The following is a 22,338-nucleotide window of genomic DNA, read 5'->3' as shown; positions in this document are numbered from 1 at the left end:
GTGGAAAACTCGTTGTATCGGTAAACCCACGCATCAATTTGGGAGATTTTTCATTTTTCCATCTGCGTCGCTTTTTTGCAATCCGGCAAATTGGTGGGGCGCAACGGCGAAACTTTGAAAATGGATTTGCAAGGAAAAAGGGTAAGATTTATTTTCGTAAATTTATTTTTGTACTTATAGTCGAAATCGATTGAGAAGAGTTCTCCCCCCAACAGTAATTGAATGACGAGGAGCCGTATGAGATGCGAATCTCACGTACGGTTTTGTATAGCGACGTTATAGCTGTCGACTATCTCACAACTACACCGAAAAAACCCAACTCTGCCCTACGTAAAGTCGCCAGGGTTCGATTAACCTCCAAATTTGAGGTAACGGCTTACATACCAGGTATTGGCCACAATTTGCAGGAACATTCGGTGGTCCTCGTAAGAGGCGGAAGGGTCAAAGACCTACCCGGCGTTAGGTATCACATCGTTAGAGGAGCCTTAGATGCTGTAGGAGTGAAAGATCGTAAAAAAGGGCGTTCCAGTGCGTTGCAGAGCATTGTCGCAACTCGTATCATCGCAACGATTCCGTATCAATTGTTCTGATATGTTAAATGTGTAGCCGACCCAACATTGCCAGGGGACCGAAGCCTGCTACTGCAAAGATTGACCATTACCCGTCTATTTGTGTGAAACAACTTGGTGTCTAAGGTGTTTTACTTCAGTAGGTTAAGTTGAGTTTTACCCGGACTCCCACCTGAGAAAAAAAAAAAGCCTTTTCCTTCCGGAACAGGTTCGGGTTAAGACTACGAATATTTGACGGAGACTTTGCCTACATCTACCGATTGGATCGGGAAACCTACGGACATTACTGGTGAGATAACTGAATTGCAAGATTTTTCCTTTCCATGCCTATTTCTTCTTCCTCCGTGGAAGAGAGGGAGACGGATACTCAATGTGCAATGAGTAAATATGATTTATGTGATGAATAAAAATTGGTTGGAAACCGTAGTTATTACCCAATCATATGGAAAGCTGTATTCGACGAAAGTCGCACGTGCAGTTTGGAGGGAGATCCCCCACTAACCGGTGGATCCACTCTACAATATGGAGTGAAGAAGCCGAAATAGTAGCTTAAAACACCGCCGGGAAAAGACATAAAAAAAAATTGGTTGAAGTCTGACGTAGTTGTAAACTCGTGGTACATCGGAGCAGTGTAGCGAACGAAATTAGAAATATCGAATCGGATCCAATTTATCGCAATCGATTGGCAAACATGCTAGTTGATCGTATCCTGAAAAACGGCAAAAAATCACTAGCTTATCAGATTTTTTATCAGGCTATGAAGCGGATTAGATAAAAGACAAATAGGAACCCACTGTCTGTTCTGCGACAGGCAGTGCGTGGGGTAACTCCCGATGTAGTCACAGAAACCAAACGTGTGGGTGGATCAACTTATCGAGTTCCCATTGAAGTAGTACCTGCAAAAGGAAAAGCTTTGGCCATCCGGTGGTCATTGATCGCATGTCGAAAACGCTCAGGTCGAAGTATGGCTTTAAGGTCGAGTGATGAATTGATAGATGCCGCCAGAAATTCTGGGAGTGCCATACGGAAGAAGGAAGAGACTCATAAAGTTGCGGAAGCTAACAAAGCTTTTGCCCACTTCCGTTAGTTTTGCTTAGATGAGATTAGTTCCAATCCACAATCTTTTCGTTGTGGATTGGAATCGGGGCGCAAGTATCGGGGAATCGAGAAACACTACGCAGAGATGGATGAGTGAGGGTTGACGACTACTTCCTCCTTAGTTCGTCAATTATTCCAATATTTACAATACGTTGGCCGATGCAAAGCTGCGGAGTGCTTCGTCCATGAAAAGGCTTGACGCAGGATTCTTTTTTTTTTTTATTTTTTAGAGACCAAAATTGATTAGGGGCGTGCATTACCTAGGAGAGAAATTTCATTTCTCCCTCTCCCCTTGTTTTAGGGAATCCAGGTTGTGAAATAAGTGACAAAAAATTTTGAGATACGGGGAAAAAGCCTCTGTATCCAAGAATTCTAGAGACTCAATCGATTTTGGTTGACACGGATAGGTTTTTGTGATATGCTACATAGTAACAGGCTTACTAGCCTGGGGAATCACTAATTCCTTTTCGAAAACCAAAAATTCCCATGACCGCAACTTTAGAACGACGCGAAAGCGCAAGCCTATGGGGTCGCTTCTGCGACTGGATCACCAGCACTGAAAACCGTCTTTACATCGGATGGTTTGGTGTCTTGATGATTCCCACCCTACTAACCGCAACCTCTGTATTCATCATCGCCTTCGTCGCAGCTCCTCCCGTAGATATTGACGGTATTCGCGAGCCCGTTTCTGGTTCTTTGCTATACGGTAACAACATTATCTCTGGCGCTATCATCCCTACTTCTGCAGCTATTGGGTTACACTTCTACCCAATCTGGGAAGCAGCTTCCGTCGATGAATGGCTTTACAATGGTGGTCCCTACGAACTGATCGTTCTTCACTTCCTACTTGGTGTAGCTTGCTACATGGGTCGCGAATGGGAACTAAGCTTCCGTTTAGGTATGCGCCCCTGGATTGCTGTCGCTTATTCAGCTCCAGTCGCAGCTGCTGCCGCCGTCTTCCTGATCTATCCAATTGGTCAAGGAAGTTTCTCTGACGGTATGCCTCTGGGCATTTCTGGTACTTTCAACTTCATGATCGTATTCCAGGCTGAGCACAACATCCTTATGCATCCTTTCCACATGTTGGGTGTAGCTGGCGTATTCGGCGGCTCTCTATTCAGTGCTATGCATGGTTCTTTGGTAACTTCTAGTTTGATTAGAGAAACTACTGAGAATGAGTCTGCCAATGCAGGTTATAAGTTTGGTCAAGAAGAAGAAACTTACAACATTGTAGCTGCTCACGGCTACTTCGGTCGTTTGATCTTCCAATATGCTAGCTTCAACAATTCTCGTTCTCTACACTTCTTCTTAGCTGCTTGGCCCGTGGTAGGTATCTGGTTCACCGCCTTAGGCATCAGTACTATGGCATTCAACTTGAATGGTTTTAACTTCAACCAATCTGTGGTTGACAGCCAAGGTCGCGTTATAAACACCTGGGCTGACATCATAAACCGCGCCAACCTAGGTATGGAAGTCATGCATGAACGTAACGCTCATAACTTCCCCTTAGACTTAGCCTCTGTCGACGCCCCTTCTATAAACGGATAATATCCGTCTGGTTAGGCAGCACAGCTGGATACCAAACCCTTCAATTTAAGAAGATATAGTTTGGTATCCAATGAAAAGGAAAAGGTAAGGTCCGTACGGTGGAGCAAAAAGGGAGAGGATAACGGACTGTCACAATCTCACGGTCATCAGTTTCCCATCTCGAATTGAGAAGAACGAAGAATTGGAATATCCTTCCGGGATTTCCTAATTGAAAAGAGTTACTAATTTGATTCGCTGAATTCTTGTAACCTTTCAATCTTTTGGGTAGAAGGAGTTGGGAGTACATTCCTCATTTTGCAGATTCTATGTTGTCTTGTTAGATACATGCAGTTAATATGGATGTGTATCATCCAAATAAGCTATCTAGCTTAACAGATGGATCTCGTTCACATTTGGGGAGCCCCTTAACAAAAGCAAGTGGCAAAAGGGGCGGACGTAGCCAAGTGGATCAAGGCAATGGATTGTGGATCCATCACGCGCGGGTTCAATCCCCGTCGTTCGCCCATCCGAGTAATTCAATACTACTGCTCCGCCCGCTTAAGGCAGGGAAAATTTGCCGAGTTGGGTGGGATATATGCGGGTCTCCTCGACAATAACATCTGAGAATTCCCAATTTCATTCCAGCTTCGGATGCAACTATTTACGGAAAGAACCAGACTCGTCTGATAGATTTCCTCCATCACATCTTGAAATGTTCGAAATTCTCAGTATAATAAATATGGGAAATAGATAGATAAGTAGTCTCAGAACTAATATGGGAAAAAAGCTATGGTAAAAAAGGTGATAGAAAAAGGAAGAGGAGTAAGGGGCCGAGATTATTCATCTAAAGTTTGGGACTTCTTAGAAATCGATGCATTAAACTACTTCTCCGAATCATTGAAAAACCACTATCTCGAAGAACTTGTAGTTAGTCCAGCTTCCACTGCTGAACCTTTCATCAGATTATCTGACTTGTGATTTCTAAGTTTACTGTTTCTACGTAATCTGCGTCATTCAATAATGAGGGGTAGTGGCGTCACCCTGGAAATGCTGATGTTGCTGGCGATACCAATTTTTATGCATTGCCTGAGTTACAAAAATTCGATTGATAGGGGTTTTATTAGCAAAAGTCATTGATGGAGGTGAGGGGATAAGAAAGAAACAGACGGAAAATTATGGCAATTTCTCCTACGATTGCTTCCTCCAATTCAAGAGATTTTTATCCGTCGGAAGAGATGGGAAGAGAGAAATACTGGAGCCCTACTACTTAGGTTTGAACAAAGATATTTCAATTTCTGCAAGTTCTTCAAAGGAGGAAAGAGAAATCCGTTATGATGTCACGACTCCCTTGCCTTCCGGTAGGTGGAAGGCACGCATAATGAGGAGGGATTCCCTACTATTTGGCGGGGATAGATTCAAGGGGAAAACTGAAGGGATTCAAGTGGTTCGTGGGGGTAGGTATCTGCAAGATTTAGTTAGGTTTTTCAAATTCTATAAAAACTTGGTAGTTTCCAAAAACGGAAGTGACTGCCACCAAAACAATTTTGATTCGTTGCTTCTCCGGGAAATCTGTGACAAGCAAGATCTGGGTCGGTTACAAGCAATACGGTTGGGAAACAATTCATTAAGTTCCGTAGTATTGTACCCCTTTGAATCTGAATCCGCAGATTCAGCCGATCCCCGGAGGGACGGATCGGCATTTCCCTCTGAGCAAGAAGTCTTTTCCAACTTGTATTCGTTTACGTCTCGTGAGAAAACAATATTGTTTCGCAACTCTATATCTGGATTAGATTATGGAGAAGATGAGGGAGGCTTTCCCGTTCTACATGCTTATTCACAAGTTAGAAATCAATTAATAAACCGACTCACCAACTTCCTTTCGATAATTAGGAAATCAAACCTTCCTCTTGGTGGGAAAATAGTTATTGACGTCAGTAATAGGATCAAATCCGAGAGAGTCTTTTTTCCATCGGGAATGAAAAAAAATATGCCGTTTACCAAAATATCTGGCAAGAAACTTAGGTTAGCAAGTGGCGGATACTTCGACTTCGTTGAGATTTTCCCAACCTATTTTAAAGCATCCTTAGAGATACCTAGGGAAACAACTAATCAAAATGGAAATACTAATTTTTTAGACGAATTGGAAGGAGGGGGGAACCTAGATTCAATTTATTCTCTAGTTAGATTATATGGGCGAAATAGAATCATACCTCTCTACTCAACATACATATTTCTTCTCCACGATTATTTTTGTGCGTTATCCACTGAATATTTCTTCCGAATCAAATATTGGTTGGATGGCTGGACGGGTGGCAGAGTATACATCAGTTTCACGGGAATTGCAACTGAAGAAACAGTATTCAAGTGGAAGGATGACGTAGAGCGTCTATCGAACGAATATGTTACCTCCCATATTGGTCAGTGTAGGAATGTTCAATCAAATCTGTATAGACGGCTCGATGCAACACGGAATTTGTATGTTTCGCCTGTTAAGAAATTCTTGGGAGAAGCAATGAAGTACAACTTGGCAGAATTAATCTGCCGTGTGTCACTAGTGGGAAACGAGTTGCTAAATAAGACTGGTGTCAGTCTCCGTAGTACCAATAGACATACCAAGAAATATTTTCACCGATTTCTCGATGTGTTATTTCTTTCCAAAATGATTGTTGCTGAGGCTACTCGCCAGAAAATTCTGATAGATACCGTTGATTACTGCATCGAAAAATTGGACGACATAGATTTTGAAAAATTGAACAAAATGGATCGTATTGAGCTTGATTTTTTCTCAAGTTTATCCGATGGTTACATTGACGAAGAGATACTTCTTTTCAAAACAATTCTTGAAGAAAGAAAAAGTTTCTTAGTCGAGTCTAGACTGTTAACAAGTGAAAAATCGGTAGGCTCCTCGACTGCGCTAAAACCTGCGTCGAATTTCACCTCTCTCGGGTTGTCTTGCATCGAAGCTATCCGAGCAGGATTCTCGGGTGAGGCTCTTTCTATTATGGGGAGACAAAATTGGAATCTGTTTGTGTGTGATTTAAGCCGTGGGGGGAATTCAATTAGGAATATTGGTGAGAGTCTTCCAAAAAACATTTCCGATCAAATGGATGAAATAAACAACTCACCTATACGGAGCCGGGCTGGAAACAACTTTATCCAGAGAATCAAAAGGGGTTTCTTCGTCGGGAACTGTAGCAATAGTTATCTCGACGTGTTAGAAAACTTTTATTTGAGCTCCGACGAGAAAGCCATCTCCTCATCTGATATCCTTTCACTTATTCACCTCCAATTGTCAGATTCGTTATCATCCAATTTTTCGAAACAAACGGCAGGGGAGGTAGCTGATCACTTACTCACACCAATTCAACTTATTTCGCCTAACCTGCATGAATCCGCGACCATAGTAACTCATTTGGATGGACTTCCCAATTCTATTTCGGATCTGAATGGGTTACTGGCAAGTTTGAGCTCATCCCCCCGTGAAGCGACAGACTCGTTCCTATTTTCGTGTAGTAATGATGGAGTTTCTTTGGAGGAGGCGTCGAGAAACTCCGACTCGTGGTCGGATCATCAGCGAACCCAACCTCGTCGGAATCTGCTGGTATTAGATCGAGTCAATTCGGAGAAGTTTTTCAAAGATGGATTAGACTCGAGAAATGGTTCCCCCACGAGTCAAGTCTATCGAAACGGGTTGTCTATTGAGTATTTTTGGGAACCGAAAAAATTGGATACACCTTATTGGTCGCTAAGATTCTCATTATTCAATGGCGTAACATCAAGATTTATAGCGGGATCAATTGGGGAGGATGTTACCCGCCAAGATGCGGGGTTCGCAGATTCATCTGCCCGGGAAGAAGCTACTTGCCCGTCCCATTTCATCAATTTCAATGAATTATCAGAAGATTTGAACAGATATAAGATCTCTTGGATTTTCTGGAGAGACAGTATCGGCGAAAATTGGAGCTTATTGGGAGATTATATACCCCTGTTTTTTACCCCCACCTGGTGGAGATACTTCTGCGATCTAATTACAAAAGCATATCCGGAAATAGTACTTAAGATAAGTTACGACTCAAATCATGATCTTCGTAGAATTTCTGAAGGAATTGCTAGGGGTTTAGTAGGTAGCGCGAAGGGCTATTTACTCCGAAGCCTGCAAAGGCTAGGATTGATATTCGGAAACAATTCTATTAATACTATATCATCCGAGACAGATCTTCTCATTCTCGAAAAAATCCCTGATAAAGCGGAGATTTTACATCCGGGGGAATGGTCGGTATCTCAATTTTCCAATAGGCCTATCTCCTATTGCTGCATCCTCTCAATATTACTTGTTCTCCTGTCATTGAAACATCCTTTGTCTGCCGTTTCGGGTTCCAATTCCTTTCATTTGTGGAAACGTTTTGCTACTATTGACTATTTAACAGACCCAATGCGTGGATCCTATTTGAGAAAGGTAATGTATTCCCCCCCGACAAGCTAAATGTTAACAAGAGATCTACTAATTCATTCTCTCAATAGATTCTTGAATTGTGTAAGTAATATACTTTTTTTCCTTTTCGTGAAAAATGAAATTGATTCGTGGATATTTCGTAGAGAAAGCTCTGATATTTTAGATAGTAATAAAGAACTACTGACTCAACATTTGGTAACGACTAAGATTCTCTACAGGTATGCATCGAAATCAAAATTCAATTATGATTTATCGAGCAACAAGATTTTTCATGAACCTTACCCGCAAGATAGATCCAACGTTTTGGCATACTTACTTACTTCAATTGCAAAATGATCTATTGGGTCACAAGATTCGTAAGTTGGATCCTGCGGAGAAGTGGGCTTTTTCCGCCCTTGGGAGAGATATTCTATTTTCGGCAACAACAAGGCGAAGAGACAGTCTACTAAATATGCCATGTCGTGACATACCTATTTCACTCCAATCGGGATTATTACCATCCAAAGGAATTTTGCTAGTAGGACCTGTAGAAACTGGCAGATCCTCTCTTATTAGAGATGTAGCATCCAACTCCTACTTTCCAGTGGTGAAACTACCACTCAAAAAATTCATATACAACCGATCTTTTTTCAATAATGTACGTGGAAATTTCATCTCGAAAGAGAGCGTACACCGATTAAATATCGTCTTTGAAATAGCGAAAGAAATGTCTCCTTGTACATTATGGATTCAAGATATTCATGAATTGAATATTTGTCGTTCGTATAATAAGCTAGAAGCTGATCCCAAATTTCTACTTTGCCAAATATTGAAGAGTATTGGTCACAAGCTCGGCAACTCCGACATCCGCGAGAATGTCGTTATTGCCACGACTCACGTACCTGCGAGGATAGATCCAGCTTCAGTAGCTCCGAATCGGTTAAACTAATTAATAAATTTTCGGAGGTCCAATGGGCGTCAACGTCAGAAAGAATTGTCAATTCTATTACGTATCAAAGGTTTCGAGGTAGGGGCTAATCCGACTCTTCTTGAGAGTACTGTGTCTGGAACTGCAGGTTATAGTAAACGAGATTTACTTCTTCTCGCTAATGAAGCGTTATTGATAGGTACTTCCAAAGGGAGAAAGTTTGTATGTAGCAACACAATTGGATTAGCTTTGCATAGGCAACATTCGACTGTTAGTGATATGGGCAATGAGATGGAATCTAATTCTGAATGGGAAATCTCTTCCTACAAGATGGCAGAAGTAAAGAATAGTTTGACAGATATTTCTCTCACAACTTTTCCATTTATTGGTCGTGACGAGTTAAAAATGCGATTTTATTACTTGTCTAACTGGTATGTGGAACCTTCAACAACCGAATCAACAATTGATGAATTCACTATGTTTTTGCATCTCCCAGAGCTAATAGCCAAATTAGTAGCTCGCGATTCGTTCCAAATGGATAGGGGAAAAGAAGATAATTTCATTGTTATCGACAAACTCGTAGAGAATGACTTAAACCTAGCTTGTGGCGTCCTAGAAAACCTCTCGAATAATTTCCCACGTCCGGAAATTTGTAGGGGAGAGAGCCGGCGCAGTAATAGTTTTCCTCCCCCTCTTCCTATTGGAAAACCCAAGTATTGCTCAGGTGTAACCTCTCTAAGTCGCTCTTCCAAATCTCTGAAAAGAGGGAGAATTAGTAGTCTAACCGATTTCGAGATGCAACAGTCACCCGAATTAAGAAACTCAGCGGCAGAGATATCGCGTGAGATTACTTGGTCCCGCAAGGCTTGGCGTCTCCGTTTCCTGCGAAGCGGGACTTACGAATTGATGGGGGTATTATCCGAACCCAACCATTTGTATAACTTAATTCTTCTTTACTACAATCAGAATTACATACCCCAACAAGATTTTGAATTCAGTAAGATTAGGGGAAAGAGAAGTAAGTGGCGCGAGAAAAGCGGGTATCTTTTCAGCTTCGAGAAATCTGTCACTAATGGAACAGATAATTCCATTAAAAGATTGGAAAACCGATTGGATAATATGTTGTTACGTGAGCAATTTCTCGAATTGGGAATCTCTGGCGATTCATCTAATGAGTATGAAACACATTGTGATCGATTGAATGAAATGACTCGACTCTTCGGGGGGCGCTTCATCTGGGACCCCATGCTTCTGTTCCAGCCAGACCCTAACATTCCTTCCCTGCGCCGCAACTTGTTGTCAACGAAAGAACTGGCACGGAGGCTTCACACCATTTACGGTATGAGAAGGCAGCGCCTTCAGAAGATGTCAAATAATAAAATTAAAGATTTTTTCCTCTATAGCGAAGAGAATCCAAAATTGAAACCCGACTCATCTCTCAATCGGCGGAATAATCTTCCTCTGGAAGAGGAGGAGCGAGATTCCGAATACGTCAGGGAAACCTCTTCCGTAGATATACATCTGCAATATCCGCAGATATTTACTCCCGTTCGTTTGGGTTGCTACGCGGTAGCGGAGGATTTCCCGGAACGATTTCTTCGGTTTAGGCTTCTGGTTCATAGAAACAAATGGCTGAGACGGAACCGTTCCCCATTTCGGGATTTTCTTATTTATAATATGTTGCTTGAAACTTATGAATATCTATCCAATCCGTTTCGGTTTGGTAAAGCATCACTGGATTGAACAATGAAACAATTCCTTCATGAAAGTTCGATGTCATGAAACAACTGTTGTTTCCTCACCTAGATACTCCCCACTCCGTTTAGATCTCTAGCCATAGAATTGGAAGCCAACTCACTCAGTAGGAGGAAGATCTCTATTTTCCTTTTACTGATACGGAAAATCTAATTATAGCATTTCAAAAAGAAAAGAAGTTGGAGAACAGTTACTATAGGAATTAGGAGTCTCTCCACTGAGAGGTAGGATTGGAAGGAGTGATATAGGTTATTCCGCAGGAATTATGCGAACGAAGACAATTCTTTGTCTTCCCAATAACTATCCTCGATAAGATTTTGGATTTCCCCCCCCCCCCTCACCCTCCCCAAGTAGCTCCAAGGATCTCATTGAGGCGTCGAAATCTAAGAATTTCCACTTTAAATCAATCCGGTGTATCGAATGACTGGAATGGGCCAATTAAATTAGTCAAGTGGGGGGGGGGGGAGAACGGAACGTGCCAATATTCTCGTTTCCATTCGTTGGTGTCGAGGCCTAAAATAGCGCGATAGCAAACCATTCAGTGGTTGGTGGGTCACGCCAACTTGATTTGGCATATGTGTGATGTGAAATACAGCTCTCCTAATCCTAATTAGTATTAGTGGAAATTCTTGACGTAGATACGGATCTCCCCGGATAGGATTCGAACCTACGACCAATCGGTTAACAGCCGACCGCTCTACCGCTGAGCTACCGGGGAAAATGGTAGGGGATTCAGTCCCATACACACTTGCTTGAATACCTTTTTTCCAGAAGCCAATTCCAAATCTGGAAGGAGTTAAGCTTTCTTTGCCATTGCAAAAACTTTGCGTACTCCCTAGCCCCCATTCATTATAGGGGGGGGTAGTGGCGATAGCAATCCCATTCGAATGGAGGGGCCCCCAAATCATGGGCGTGGGAGGGTGGGGGGGGGGTCAACCGGCCGAGACGAGGTCAAGATCAACCTGGCAAGCCCCTCCCAAGATTCGTATTGATCAATCACCAATGAGTGGTTTCTATTCCCCCCTTCCGGAGGCGTAGTAGAATAGTTGCGGGATTCTTCCTCCACGTTATTTTGAGGACTAGAATTAGGGGGAATAGAGGAAGCAAAATAGAATTAGAAAGATGGGGAAGATGAAAAATAGTCGGGAGAAATGAACGCGAATTGGAGTTTCGTGAAACGAAAGTAGCAGTTTATGGAAAAGGTGGAATTGGAAAATCAACAACTAGCTGTAATATATCGATAGCTTTAGCCAGAAGAGGAAGAAAAGTCTTACAAATTGGATGTGACCCAAAACATGATAGTACATTTACACTAACAGGATTTTTAATACCTACAATTATAGATACTTTACAGGTGAAAGATTACCACTATGAAGATGTATGGCCCGAAGATGTGATTTATAGAGGTTACGGCGGGGTAGATCGTGTAGAAGCTGGAGGACCCCCTGCAGGAGCAGGATGCGGCGGGTACGTTGTGGGAGAAACGGTAAAACCTTTGAAAGAATTAAATGCTTTTTACGAATATGACATCATTTCATTCGATGTTCTGGAGATGTTGCTTGCGGGGGATTTGCCGCTCCCTTAAATTATGCGGATTATTGCATTATTATAACTGATAATGGCTTCGACGCTCTATTTGCGGCAAACCGTATTGCCGCTTCAGTTAGAGAAAAATCACATACCCATCCCTTGCGACTAGCGGGTCTAGTTGGAAACCGAACATCCGGAAGAGATCTTATTGATAAATATGTAGAAGCTTGCCCCATGCCTGTACTAGAGGTATTGCCCTTAGTAGAAGATATTCGCGTATCGAGAGTGAAAGGAAAAACCTTGTTTGAAATGGCTGAATATCAACCGAATTTAAATTATGTTCGTGATTTTCATTTGAATATAGCAGATTAAATCTTATCCGAGCCAGAGGGAGTCGTGCCAAGGGAAATTCCAGATAGAGAATTGTTTAGCTTGCTCTCTGATTTTTATTTAAATTCCACCTTTACAAATGAAAGTGATGGTGGATATGACCACCAAGATGTTCCGCTTGACTTTACAATTATTCGATGATGAAGAGAGTAAATCTTTGTGTCTATACATAGATGGATTTACATCCACACTTTTCTAATCTAAGGAAACACTTTCATGAAAACTCCGGAGACTCTTGCTTTCGAATGTGAAACCGGCAATTACCATACGTTCTGCCCAATTAGTTGTGTAGCTTGGTTGTACCAAAAAATTGAAGATAGTTTTTTCCTGGTAGTGGGTACAAAAACTCGTGGTTATTTTTTGCAAAATGCTCTTGGAGTGATGATTTTTGCCGAACCTCGATATGCAATGGCAGAATTGGAAGAGGGCGATATCTCAGCTCAGTTAAATGATCAGAAAGAGTTGGAAAAGATTTGCTTACAAATAAGAGACGATAGGAATCCCAGTGTTATCATTTGGATTGGCACTTGTACTACAGAGATAATAAAAATGGATTTGGAAGGTATAGCGCCAAAATTGGAAAAACAAATTGGAATACCTATAATAGTTGCACGAGCAAATGGATTGGATTACGCCTTCACTCAGGGGGAAGATACCGCGTTGGCTGCCATGGCGCATCGCTGTCCGGAATACAAACATTGCACAACGAACTTGAAGAACCGGACTGATGAAATGGCGCGTATTGATAATCATACTACTAACAAATCTCCCTTTGAAGCGAGTAAATTGACAAGATTCAATTTAGTGCTTTTTGGTTCTTTATCCTCCAGTATAGCTTCGCAACTGAATTTAGAATTGAAACGCCAATCAATTTCTGTTTCAGGTTGGTTACCTTCGCAGAAATACGAGGAACTCCCCGGCTTAGGAGAGGGTATCTATGTTTGCGGAGTGAATCCTTTTCTGAGTCGTACAGCAACAACATTAATGCGTCGCCGGAAATGTAAGTTAGTTGGAGCACCTTTCCCAATTGGTCCGGATGGCACACGCGCCTGGATCGAAAAAATTTGTTCAGTTTTTGATATTAAGTCATACGGTCTAGAAAATAGGGAAAGTGAAATATGGGAAAATGTCAAAGATTATATCCAGGTAATAAATGGTAAATCCGTATTCTTTACGGGAGATAATTTATTGGAAATTTCTTTGGCAAGATTTTTAATTCGATGCGGAATGATTGTTTACGAAGTAGGAATTCCCTATATGGATAGACGATACCAAGCTGCTGAGCTTTTGTTTTTACAACATACTTGCCGGAAGATGAAAACACCCCTACCCCGGATTGTTGAAAAACCCGACAATTATGGACAGATACAACGTATGCATGAGCTTAAACCACATTTGGCTATTACGGGAATGGCTCATGCTAATCCTTTGGAGGCTAGAAATATAGATACCAAATGGTCAGTTGAATTCACATTTGCACAAATTCACGGATTCAGTAGCGTTCGAGACATCCTCGAACTAGTTACTCGTCCGCTGCGACGTAGGGGTGTTATAACCCCAGGTTTTCGCAGCTTATCAAAACAAACGACAGGAGATTGATTAAATTTTTATTTAATCTTCTTTTTAAAAATTACATAACAATTGGTAGCGAATCACTATGAAGAGATATTTAACTCCGTTTACTCAATTCCTTAATCAATAATTTTGTCAATTCCACAATTTTGAAAACGATTAAGGAGGGAAATCATACTTTTTTTTTTTCAAAATTTCCCGGAATCACTTGAATAATCTTGCATTTCCGCGTATAATAACGTTAATACTATTGGTACTGGTAGAAATAGAAGTAGATTTAAAGGAAATGTTGGAAGGTAGAGTTTTAAGAAAGATTTTAATAAACAAGCAATAAGTACGTGAGACTACAAACAATTAGTAAAATTTTCTACACATCAAAAAAGCTGCAACGAATACAAAGATATTGTTGTCACTGCCCTGGCCAAAACTGATGGATCCCTATATGCTACTTGGTTTCTACTATGGGTTACTTACAACATTACCCGTGGGACCTTCGCAAATCCTATGTGTGAGATCTTTTCTTTTGGGTGGGAATCTAAGTGGGCTAATTTCTATCAGTGGGTCGGTATTGGCACAACTAATAACTGCATCATCAATCTACTGCTCGCCAATTTATCTATTACTGCTAAGGCCACATTTACTAACTATTGTGGCAATACCGTATACACTTCTCTTTTGTCTGGTAATCAAGGATTTTCCAAATTATCAGATTTTGCGTCCCGTGACATCATTACGTGACTCACGAGTAGCTAGATTATTTTTGATAAGTTTCTTTTTTCAAATATTGAACCCAATAATGTTACCAAATAGTGTGTTAACAAGACTGATTTATCTATACTTCTTCAGGTATAGCACCAATACAGTTTTTATGGTATCTACTTTTATGGGTTGGTTAACTGGTCAGGCAGCATTCAATTTTTTTTTCTAGACTACTTTTAAGTCGGGTGAAAGGGGATTCCCCGATATTATATCTAGTGGCGAAACGTTTTATATATGCAACTTTTAGTATTGTTTCCATCTCATATGCTGTGGCATATTTGGGTAGAGCTCCGGTCTCTTTTTGGACCAAAAAGTTCATGAATGAATCTCATGATAGAGAAATGAATCTTTGGGAAATTGCTGAATATTCGGATCTATTGTGGTGGTTTTTTAAACCGTGGCCCACTTCTTTTTTTGATCCCTCTAGGGCAAATCGGAGTAATCGATTTGTCAAAAATCGTCGATTCCACATGAATAATACTTTTTATAAGGGGAGAACATCCACATACTTTTTTGAAAAATGTTTAACTGATGGTAAAGAGAGATTATCTTTTCTAGCATTGCCCAGTTTGTCAATTTTTGGGAAAGAAATGTATCAATCGATGGCAAAGTCCCGTAGATCTTTTGGAATCCGTTTATCATATCAAAATTGGGTTTCAAAAAAATTAGCGAAAACAAAATTCTTTGAGAAAGAATTAACGGATCAAATCAAGTTGTTAGACACTGGTTCTTCATTCTCAAAGACGATGAGTAGAAAAACAAGATTGATGGGCGGTAAAAGGAGGAGAATACCCCGCACCTATGACCCCTTTGTCAATAACTTCCGCATAAGAATTCCAGTTTCACAGACATTTTTGTTAGAAGATGACTTGGGTTTGAGTCTATGGGAATGGGATAAATTGGCGACGGAAAGAAAAAATAGAAAGGCAAAAAAAACTGTCAGGATAAATGCTATCAAGGATAAGATTTTCACAAAAGATCGGAGATGGAAACATGGATATGGAAATCCGCTACCGTGGGAACCTTTGCCGTCGAGAAGTAAACGCATGTTCTATTTTATATTTGAAAATCGAGCTTTATACGACTACGATCTACAAAATATCTTGAAAAAGATAAAATCTTCGCCCACACTCGATGTTACTTGGAAAGAAATAATGGATTTAGATTATGAAGACCATATCTTATTTTTGACCTACTTAGAGATGCTGTCACCGATTTGGTTGGATATCTCCACTCAAAGCCTTTTGAGAAAAAGAGTTTGAGTTTGTAGAACAAGAATACGCAGTCAAAAATAAGGCTGAGTATGGATCCCCCCAGTTTCCCCCACCTCAATCCCTACCACAAATCCCAGAATATCTTCCCCCGTCAAAATTATAAATTCTTTCCAAGTAACATCGAGTGTGGGCGAAGATTTTATCTTTTTCAAGATATTTTGTAGATCGTAGTCGTATAAAGCTCGTTTTTCAAATATAAATAGAACATGCGTTTACTTCTCGACGGCAAAGGTTCCCACGGTAGCGGATTTCCATATCCATGTTTCCATCTCCGTTCTTTTGTGAAAATCTTATCCTTGATAGCATTTATCCTGACAGTTTTTTTTGCCTTTCTATTTTTTCTTTCCGTCGCCAATTTATCCCATTCCCATAGACTCAAACCCAAGTCATCTTCTAACAAAAATGTCTGTGAAACTGGAATTCTTATGCGGAAGTTATTGACAAAGGGGTCATAGGTGCGGGGTATTCTCCTCCTTTTACCGCCCATCAATCTTGTTTTTCTACTCATCGTCTTTGAGAATGAAGAACCAGTGTCTAACAACTTGATTTGATCCGTTAATTCTTTCTCAAAGAATTTGTTTTCGCTAATTTTTTTGAAACCCAATTTTGATATGATAAACGGATTCCAAAAGATCTACGGGACTTTGCCATCGATTGATACATTTCTTTCCCAAAAAATTGACAAACTGGGCAATGCTAGAAAAGATAATCTCTCTTTACCATCAGTTAAACATTTTTCAAAAAAGTATGTGGATGTTTCTCCCTTATAAAAAGTATTATTCATGTGGAATCGACGATTTTTGACAAATCGATTACTCCGATTTGCCCTAGAGGGATCAAAAAAAGAAGTGGCCACGGTTTAAAAAACCACCACAATAGATCCGAATATTCAGCAATTTCCCAAAGATTCATTTCTCTATCATGAGATTCATTCATGAACTTTTTGGTCCAAAAAGAGACCGGAGCTCTACCCACCCTATGCCACAGCATATGAGATGGAAACAATACTAAAAGTTGCATATATAAAACGTTCGCCACTAGATATAATATCGGGGAATCCCCTTTCCCCGACTTAAAAGTAGTCTAGAAAAAAAATTGAATGCTGCCTGACCAGTTAACCAACCCATAAAAGTAGATACCATAAAAACTGTATTGGTGCTATACCTGAAGAAGTATAGATAAATCAGTCTTGTTAACACACTATTTGGTAACATTATTGGGTTCAATATTTGAAAAAAGAAACTTATCAAAAATAATCTAGCTACTCGTGAGTCACGTAATGATGTCACGGGACGCAAAATCTGATAATTTGGAAAATCCTTGATTACCAGACAAAAGAGAAGTGTATACGGTATTGCCACAATAGTTAGTAAATGTGGCCTTAGCAGTAATAGATAAATTGGCGAGCAGTAGATTGATGATGCAGTTATTAGTTGTGCCAATACCGACCCACTGATAGAAATTAGCCCACTTAGATTCCCACCCAAAAGAAAAGATCTCACACATAGGATTTGCGAAGGTCCCACGGGTAATGTTGTAAGTAACCCATAGTAGAAACCAAGTAGCATATAGGGATCCATCAGTTTTGGCCAGGGCAGTGACAACAATATCTTTGTTTCGTTGCAGCTTTTTTGATGTGTAGAAAATTTTACTAATTGTTTGTAGTCTCACGTACTTATTGCTTGTTTATTAAAATCTTTCTTAAAACTCTACCTTCCAACATTTCCTTTAAATTACTTCTATTTCTACCAGTACCAATAGTATTAACGTTATTATACGCGGAAATGCAAGATTATTCAAGTGATTCCGGGAAATTTTGAAAAAAAAAAAGTATGATTTCCCTCCTTAATCGTTTTCAAAATTGTGGAATTGACAAAATTATTGATTAAGGAATTGAGTAAAACGGAGTTAAATATCTCTTCATAGTGATTCGCTACCAATTGTTATGTAATTTTTAAAAAGAAGATTAAATAAAATTTAATCAATCTCCTGTCGTTTGTTTTGATAAGCTGCGAAAACCTGGGGTTATAACACACCCTACGTCGCAGCGGACGAGTAACTAGTTCGAGGATGTCTCGAACGCTACTGAATCCGTGAATTTGTGCAAATGTGAATTCAACTGACCATTTGGTATCTATATTTTCTAGCCTCCAAAGGATTAGCATGAGCCATTCCCGTAATAGCCAAATGTGGTTTAAGCTCATGCATACGTTGTATCTGTCCATAATTGTGCGGGTTTTTCAACAATCCGGGGTAGGGGTGTTTTCATCTTCCGGCAAGTATGTTGTAAAAACAAAAGCTCAGCAGCTTGGTATCGTCTATCCATATAGGGAATTCCTACTTCGTAAACAATCATTCCGCATCGAATTAAAATCTTGCCAAAGAAATTTCCAATAAATTATCTCCCGTAAAGAATACGGATTTACCATTTATTACCTGGATATAATCTTTGACATTTTCCCATATTTCACTTTCCTATTTTCTAGACCGTATGACTTTATATATCAAAAACTGAACAAATTTTTCGATCCAGGCGCGTGTGCCATCCGGACCAATTGGGAAAGGTGCTCCAACTAACTTACATTTCCGGCGACGCATTAATGTTGTTGCTGTACGACTCAGAAAAGGATTCACTCCGCAAACATAGATACCCTCTCCTAAGCCGGGGAGTTCCTCGTATTTCTGCGAAGGTAACCAACCTGAAACAGAAATTGATTGGCGTTTCAATTCTAAATTCAGTTGCGAAGCTATACTGGAGGATAAAGAACCAAAAAGCACTAAATTGAATCTTGTCAATTTACTCGCTTCAAAGGGAGATTTGTTAGTAGTATGATTATCAATACGCGCCATTTCATCAGTCCGGTTCTTCAAGTTCGTTGTGCTGTGTTTGTATTCCGGACAGCGATGCGCCATGGCAGCCAACGCGGTATCTTCCCCCTGAGTGAAGGCGTAATCCAATCCATTTGCTCGTGCAACTATTATAGGTATTCCAATTTGTTTTTCCAATTTTGGCGCTATACCTTCCAAATCCATTTTTATTATCTCTGTAGTACAAGTGCCAATCCAAATGATAACACTGGGATTCCTATCGTCTCTTATTTGTAAGCAAATCTTTTCACCAACTCTTTCTGATCATTTAACTGAGCTGAGATATCGCCCTCTTCCAATTCTGCCATTGCATATCGAGGTTCGGCAAAAATCATCACTCCAAGAGCATTTTGCAAAAAATAACCACGAGTTTTTGTACCACTACCAGGGAAAAAACTATCTTCAATTTTTTGGTACAACCAAGCTACACAACTAATTGGGCAGAACGTATGGTAATTGCCGGTTTCACATTCGAAAGCAAGAGTCTCCGAGTTTTCATGAAAGTGTTTCCTTAGATTAGAAAAGTGTGGATGTGTAATTCCATCTATGTATAGACACAAAGATTTACTCTCTTCATCATCGAATAATTGTAAAGTCAAGCGGAACATCTTGGTGGTCATATCCACCATCACTTTCATTTGTAAAGGTGGAATTTAAATAAAAATCAGAGAGCAAGCTAAACAATTCTCTATCTGGAATTTCCCTTGGCACGACTCCCTCTGGCTCGGATAAGATTTAATCTGCTATATTCAAATGAAAATCACGAAACATAATTTAAATTCGGTTGATATTCAGCCATTTCAAACAAGGTTTTTCCTTTCACTCTCGATACGCGAATATCTTCTACTAAGGGCAATACCTCTAGTACAGGCATGGGGCAAGCTTCTACATATTTATCAATAAGATCTCTTCCGGATGTTCGGTTTCCAACTAGACCCGCTAGTCGCAGGGATGGGTATGTGATTTTTCTCTAACTGAAGCGGCAATACGGTTTGCCGCAAATAGAGCGTCGAAGCCATTATCAGTTATAATAATGCAATAATCCGCATAATTTAAGGGAGCGGCAAATCCCCCGCAAGCAACATCTCCAGAACATCGAATGAAATGATGTCATATTCGTAAAAAGCATTTAATTCTTTCAAAGGTTTTACCGTTTCTCCCACAACGTACCCGCCGCATCCTGCTCCTGCAGGGGGTCCTCCAGCTTCTACACGATCTACCCCGCCGTAACCTCTATAAATCACATCTTCGGGCCATACATCTTCATAGTGGTAATCTTTCACCTGTAAAGTATCTATAATTGTAGGTATTAAAAATCCTGTTAGTGTAAATGTACTATCATGTTTTGGGTCACATCCAATTTGTAAGACTTTCTTCCTCTTCTGGCTAAAGCTATCGATATATTACAGCTAGTTGTTGATTTTCCAATTCAACTCCTTTTCCATAAACTGCTACTTTCGTTTCACGAAACTCCAATTCGCGTTCATTTCTCCCGACTATTTTTCATCTTCCCCATCTTTCTAATTCTATTTTGCTTCCTCTATTCCCCTAATTCTAGTCCTCAAAATAACGTGGAGGAAGAATCCCGCAAACTATTCTACTACGCCTCCGGAAGGGGGGAATAGAAACCACTCATTGGTGATTGATCAATACGAATCTTGGGAGGGGCTTGCCAGGTTGATCTTGACCTCGTCTCGGCGGTTGACCCCCCCCCCACCCTCCCACGCCATGATTTGGGGGCCCCTCCATTCGAATGGGATTGCTATCGCCACTACCCCCCCCTATAATGAATGGGGGCTAGGGAGTACGCAAAGTTTTTGCAATGGCAAAGAAAGCTTAACTCCTTCCAGATTTGGAATTGGCTTCTGGAAAAAAGGTATTCAAGCAAGTGTGTATGGGACTGAATCCCCTACCATTTTCCCCGGTAGCTCAGCGGTAGAGCGGTCGGCTGTTAACCGATTGGTCGTAGGTTCGAATCCTATCCGGGGAGATCCGTATCTACGTCAAGAATTTCCACTAATACTAATTAGGATTAGGAGAGCTGTATTTCACATCACACATATGCCAAATCAAGTTGGCGTGACCCACCAACCACTGAATGGTTTGCTATCGCGCTATTTTAGGCCTCGACACCAACGAATGGAAACGAGGAATATTGGCACGTTCCGTTCTCCCCCCCCCCCCCACTTGACTAATTTAATTGGCCCATTCCAGTCATTCGATACACCGGATTGATTTAAAGTGGAAATTCTTAGATTTCGACGCCTCAATGAGATCCTTGGAGCTACTTGGGGAGGGTGAGGGGGGGGGGGGGGGGGAAATCCAAAATCTTATCGAGGATAGTTATTGGGAAGACAAAGAATTGTCTTCGTTCGCATAATTCCTGCGGAATAACCTATATCACTCCTTCCAATCCTACCTCTCAGTGGAGAGACTCCTAATTCCTATAGTAACTGTTCTCCAACTTCTTTTCTTTTTGAAATGCTATAATTAGATTTCCGTATCAGTAAAAGGAAAATAGAGATCTTCCTCCTACTGAGTGAGTTGGCTTCCAATTCTATGGCTAGAGATCTAAACGGAGTGGGGAGTATCTAGGTGAGGAAACAACAGTTGTTTCATGACATCGAACTTTCATGAAGGAATTGTTTCATTGTTCAATCCAGTGATGCTTTACCAAACCGAAACGGATTGGATAGATATTCATAAGTTTCAAGCAACATATTATAAATAAGAAAATCCCGAAATGGGGAACGGTTCCGTCTCAGCCATTTGTTTCTATGAACCAGAAGCCTAAACCGAAGAAATCGTTCGGGAAATCCTCCGCTACCGCGTAGCAACCCAAACGAACGGGAGTAAATATCTGCGGATATTGCAGATGTATATCTACGGAAGAGGTTTCCCTGACGTATTCGGAATCTCGCTCCTCTCTTCCAGAGGAAGATTATTCGCCGATTGAGAGTTGAGTCGGGTTTCAATTTTGGATTCTCTTCGCTATAGAGGAAAAAATCTTTAATTTTATTATTTGACATCTTCTGAAGGCGCTGCCTTCTCATACCGTAAATGGTGTGAAGCCTCCGTGCCAGTTCTTTCGTTGACAACAAGTTGCGGCGCAGGGAAGGAATGTTAGGGTCTGGCTGGAACAGAAGCATGGGGTCCCAGATGAAGCGCCCCCGAAGAGTCGAGTCATTTCATTCAATCGATCACAATGTGTTTCATACTCATTAGATGAATCGCCAGAGATTCCCAATTCGAGAAATTGCTCACGTAACAACATATTATCCAATCGGTTTTCCAATCTTTTAATGGAATTATCTGTTCCATTAGTGACAGATTTCTCGAAGCTGAAAAGATACCGCTTTTCTCGCGCCACTTACTTCTCTTTCCCTAATCTTACTGAATTCAAAATCTTGTTGGGGTATGTAATTCTGATTGTAGTAAAGAAGAATTAAGTTATACAAATGGTTGGGTTCGGAAATACCCCCATCAATTCGTAAGTCCCGCTTCGCAGGAAACGGAGACGCCAAGCCTTGCGGGACCAAGTAATCTCACGCGATATCTCTGCCGCTGAGTTTCTTAATTCGGGTGACTGTTGCATCTCGAAATCGGTTAGACTACTAATTCTCCCTCTTTTCAGAG

The 22,338-nt window shown here is 40.7% G+C and overlaps 1 protein-coding gene and 2 non-coding genes across 3 annotated transcripts in view; 2 read left to right on the top strand and 1 right to left on the bottom strand.

Moving 5' to 3' along the window:
- LOC147417194 (uncharacterized) overlaps nucleotides 1-1,761 on the top strand; it is a 2,750-nt gene extending 989 nt beyond the window's left edge. The window contains exons 1-2 of the mRNA XM_086507805.1: nucleotides 1-528; nucleotides 1,385-1,761. The exon at nucleotides 1-528 is cut by the window's left edge and continues 989 nt beyond it. Of these exons, the coding sequence (XP_086363931.1) occupies nucleotides 243-528; nucleotides 1,385-1,656 (558 nt within the window). The 5' untranslated portion in view covers nucleotides 1-242 and the 3' untranslated portion in view covers nucleotides 1,657-1,761. The remainder of the gene's footprint in view (nucleotides 529-1,384) is intronic.
- A 9,194-nt stretch (nucleotides 1,762-10,955) lies between these two features.
- Nucleotides 10,956-11,027, bottom strand: TRNAN-GUU (transfer RNA asparagine (anticodon GUU)). The gene has a single exon. It is a non-coding gene; the product is annotated as a tRNA-Asn (tRNA).
- Nucleotides 11,028-20,620: 9,593 nt separating this feature from the next.
- On the top strand, nucleotides 20,621-20,692 carry TRNAN-GUU (transfer RNA asparagine (anticodon GUU)). Its single transcript has one exon. It is a non-coding gene; the product is annotated as a tRNA-Asn (tRNA).
- Nucleotides 20,693-22,338: the final 1,646 nt, after the last annotated feature.

The sequence above is a fragment of the Adiantum capillus-veneris genome, unplaced genomic scaffold (genome assembly GCF_014529385.1).
Source record: "Adiantum capillus-veneris isolate H3 unplaced genomic scaffold, ASM1452938v2 Hic_scaffold_325, whole genome shotgun sequence".
Taxonomy (NCBI): Eukaryota; Viridiplantae; Streptophyta; class Polypodiopsida; order Polypodiales; family Pteridaceae; genus Adiantum; species Adiantum capillus-veneris.
This window is presented reverse-complemented; position numbering and strand designations above follow the sequence as displayed.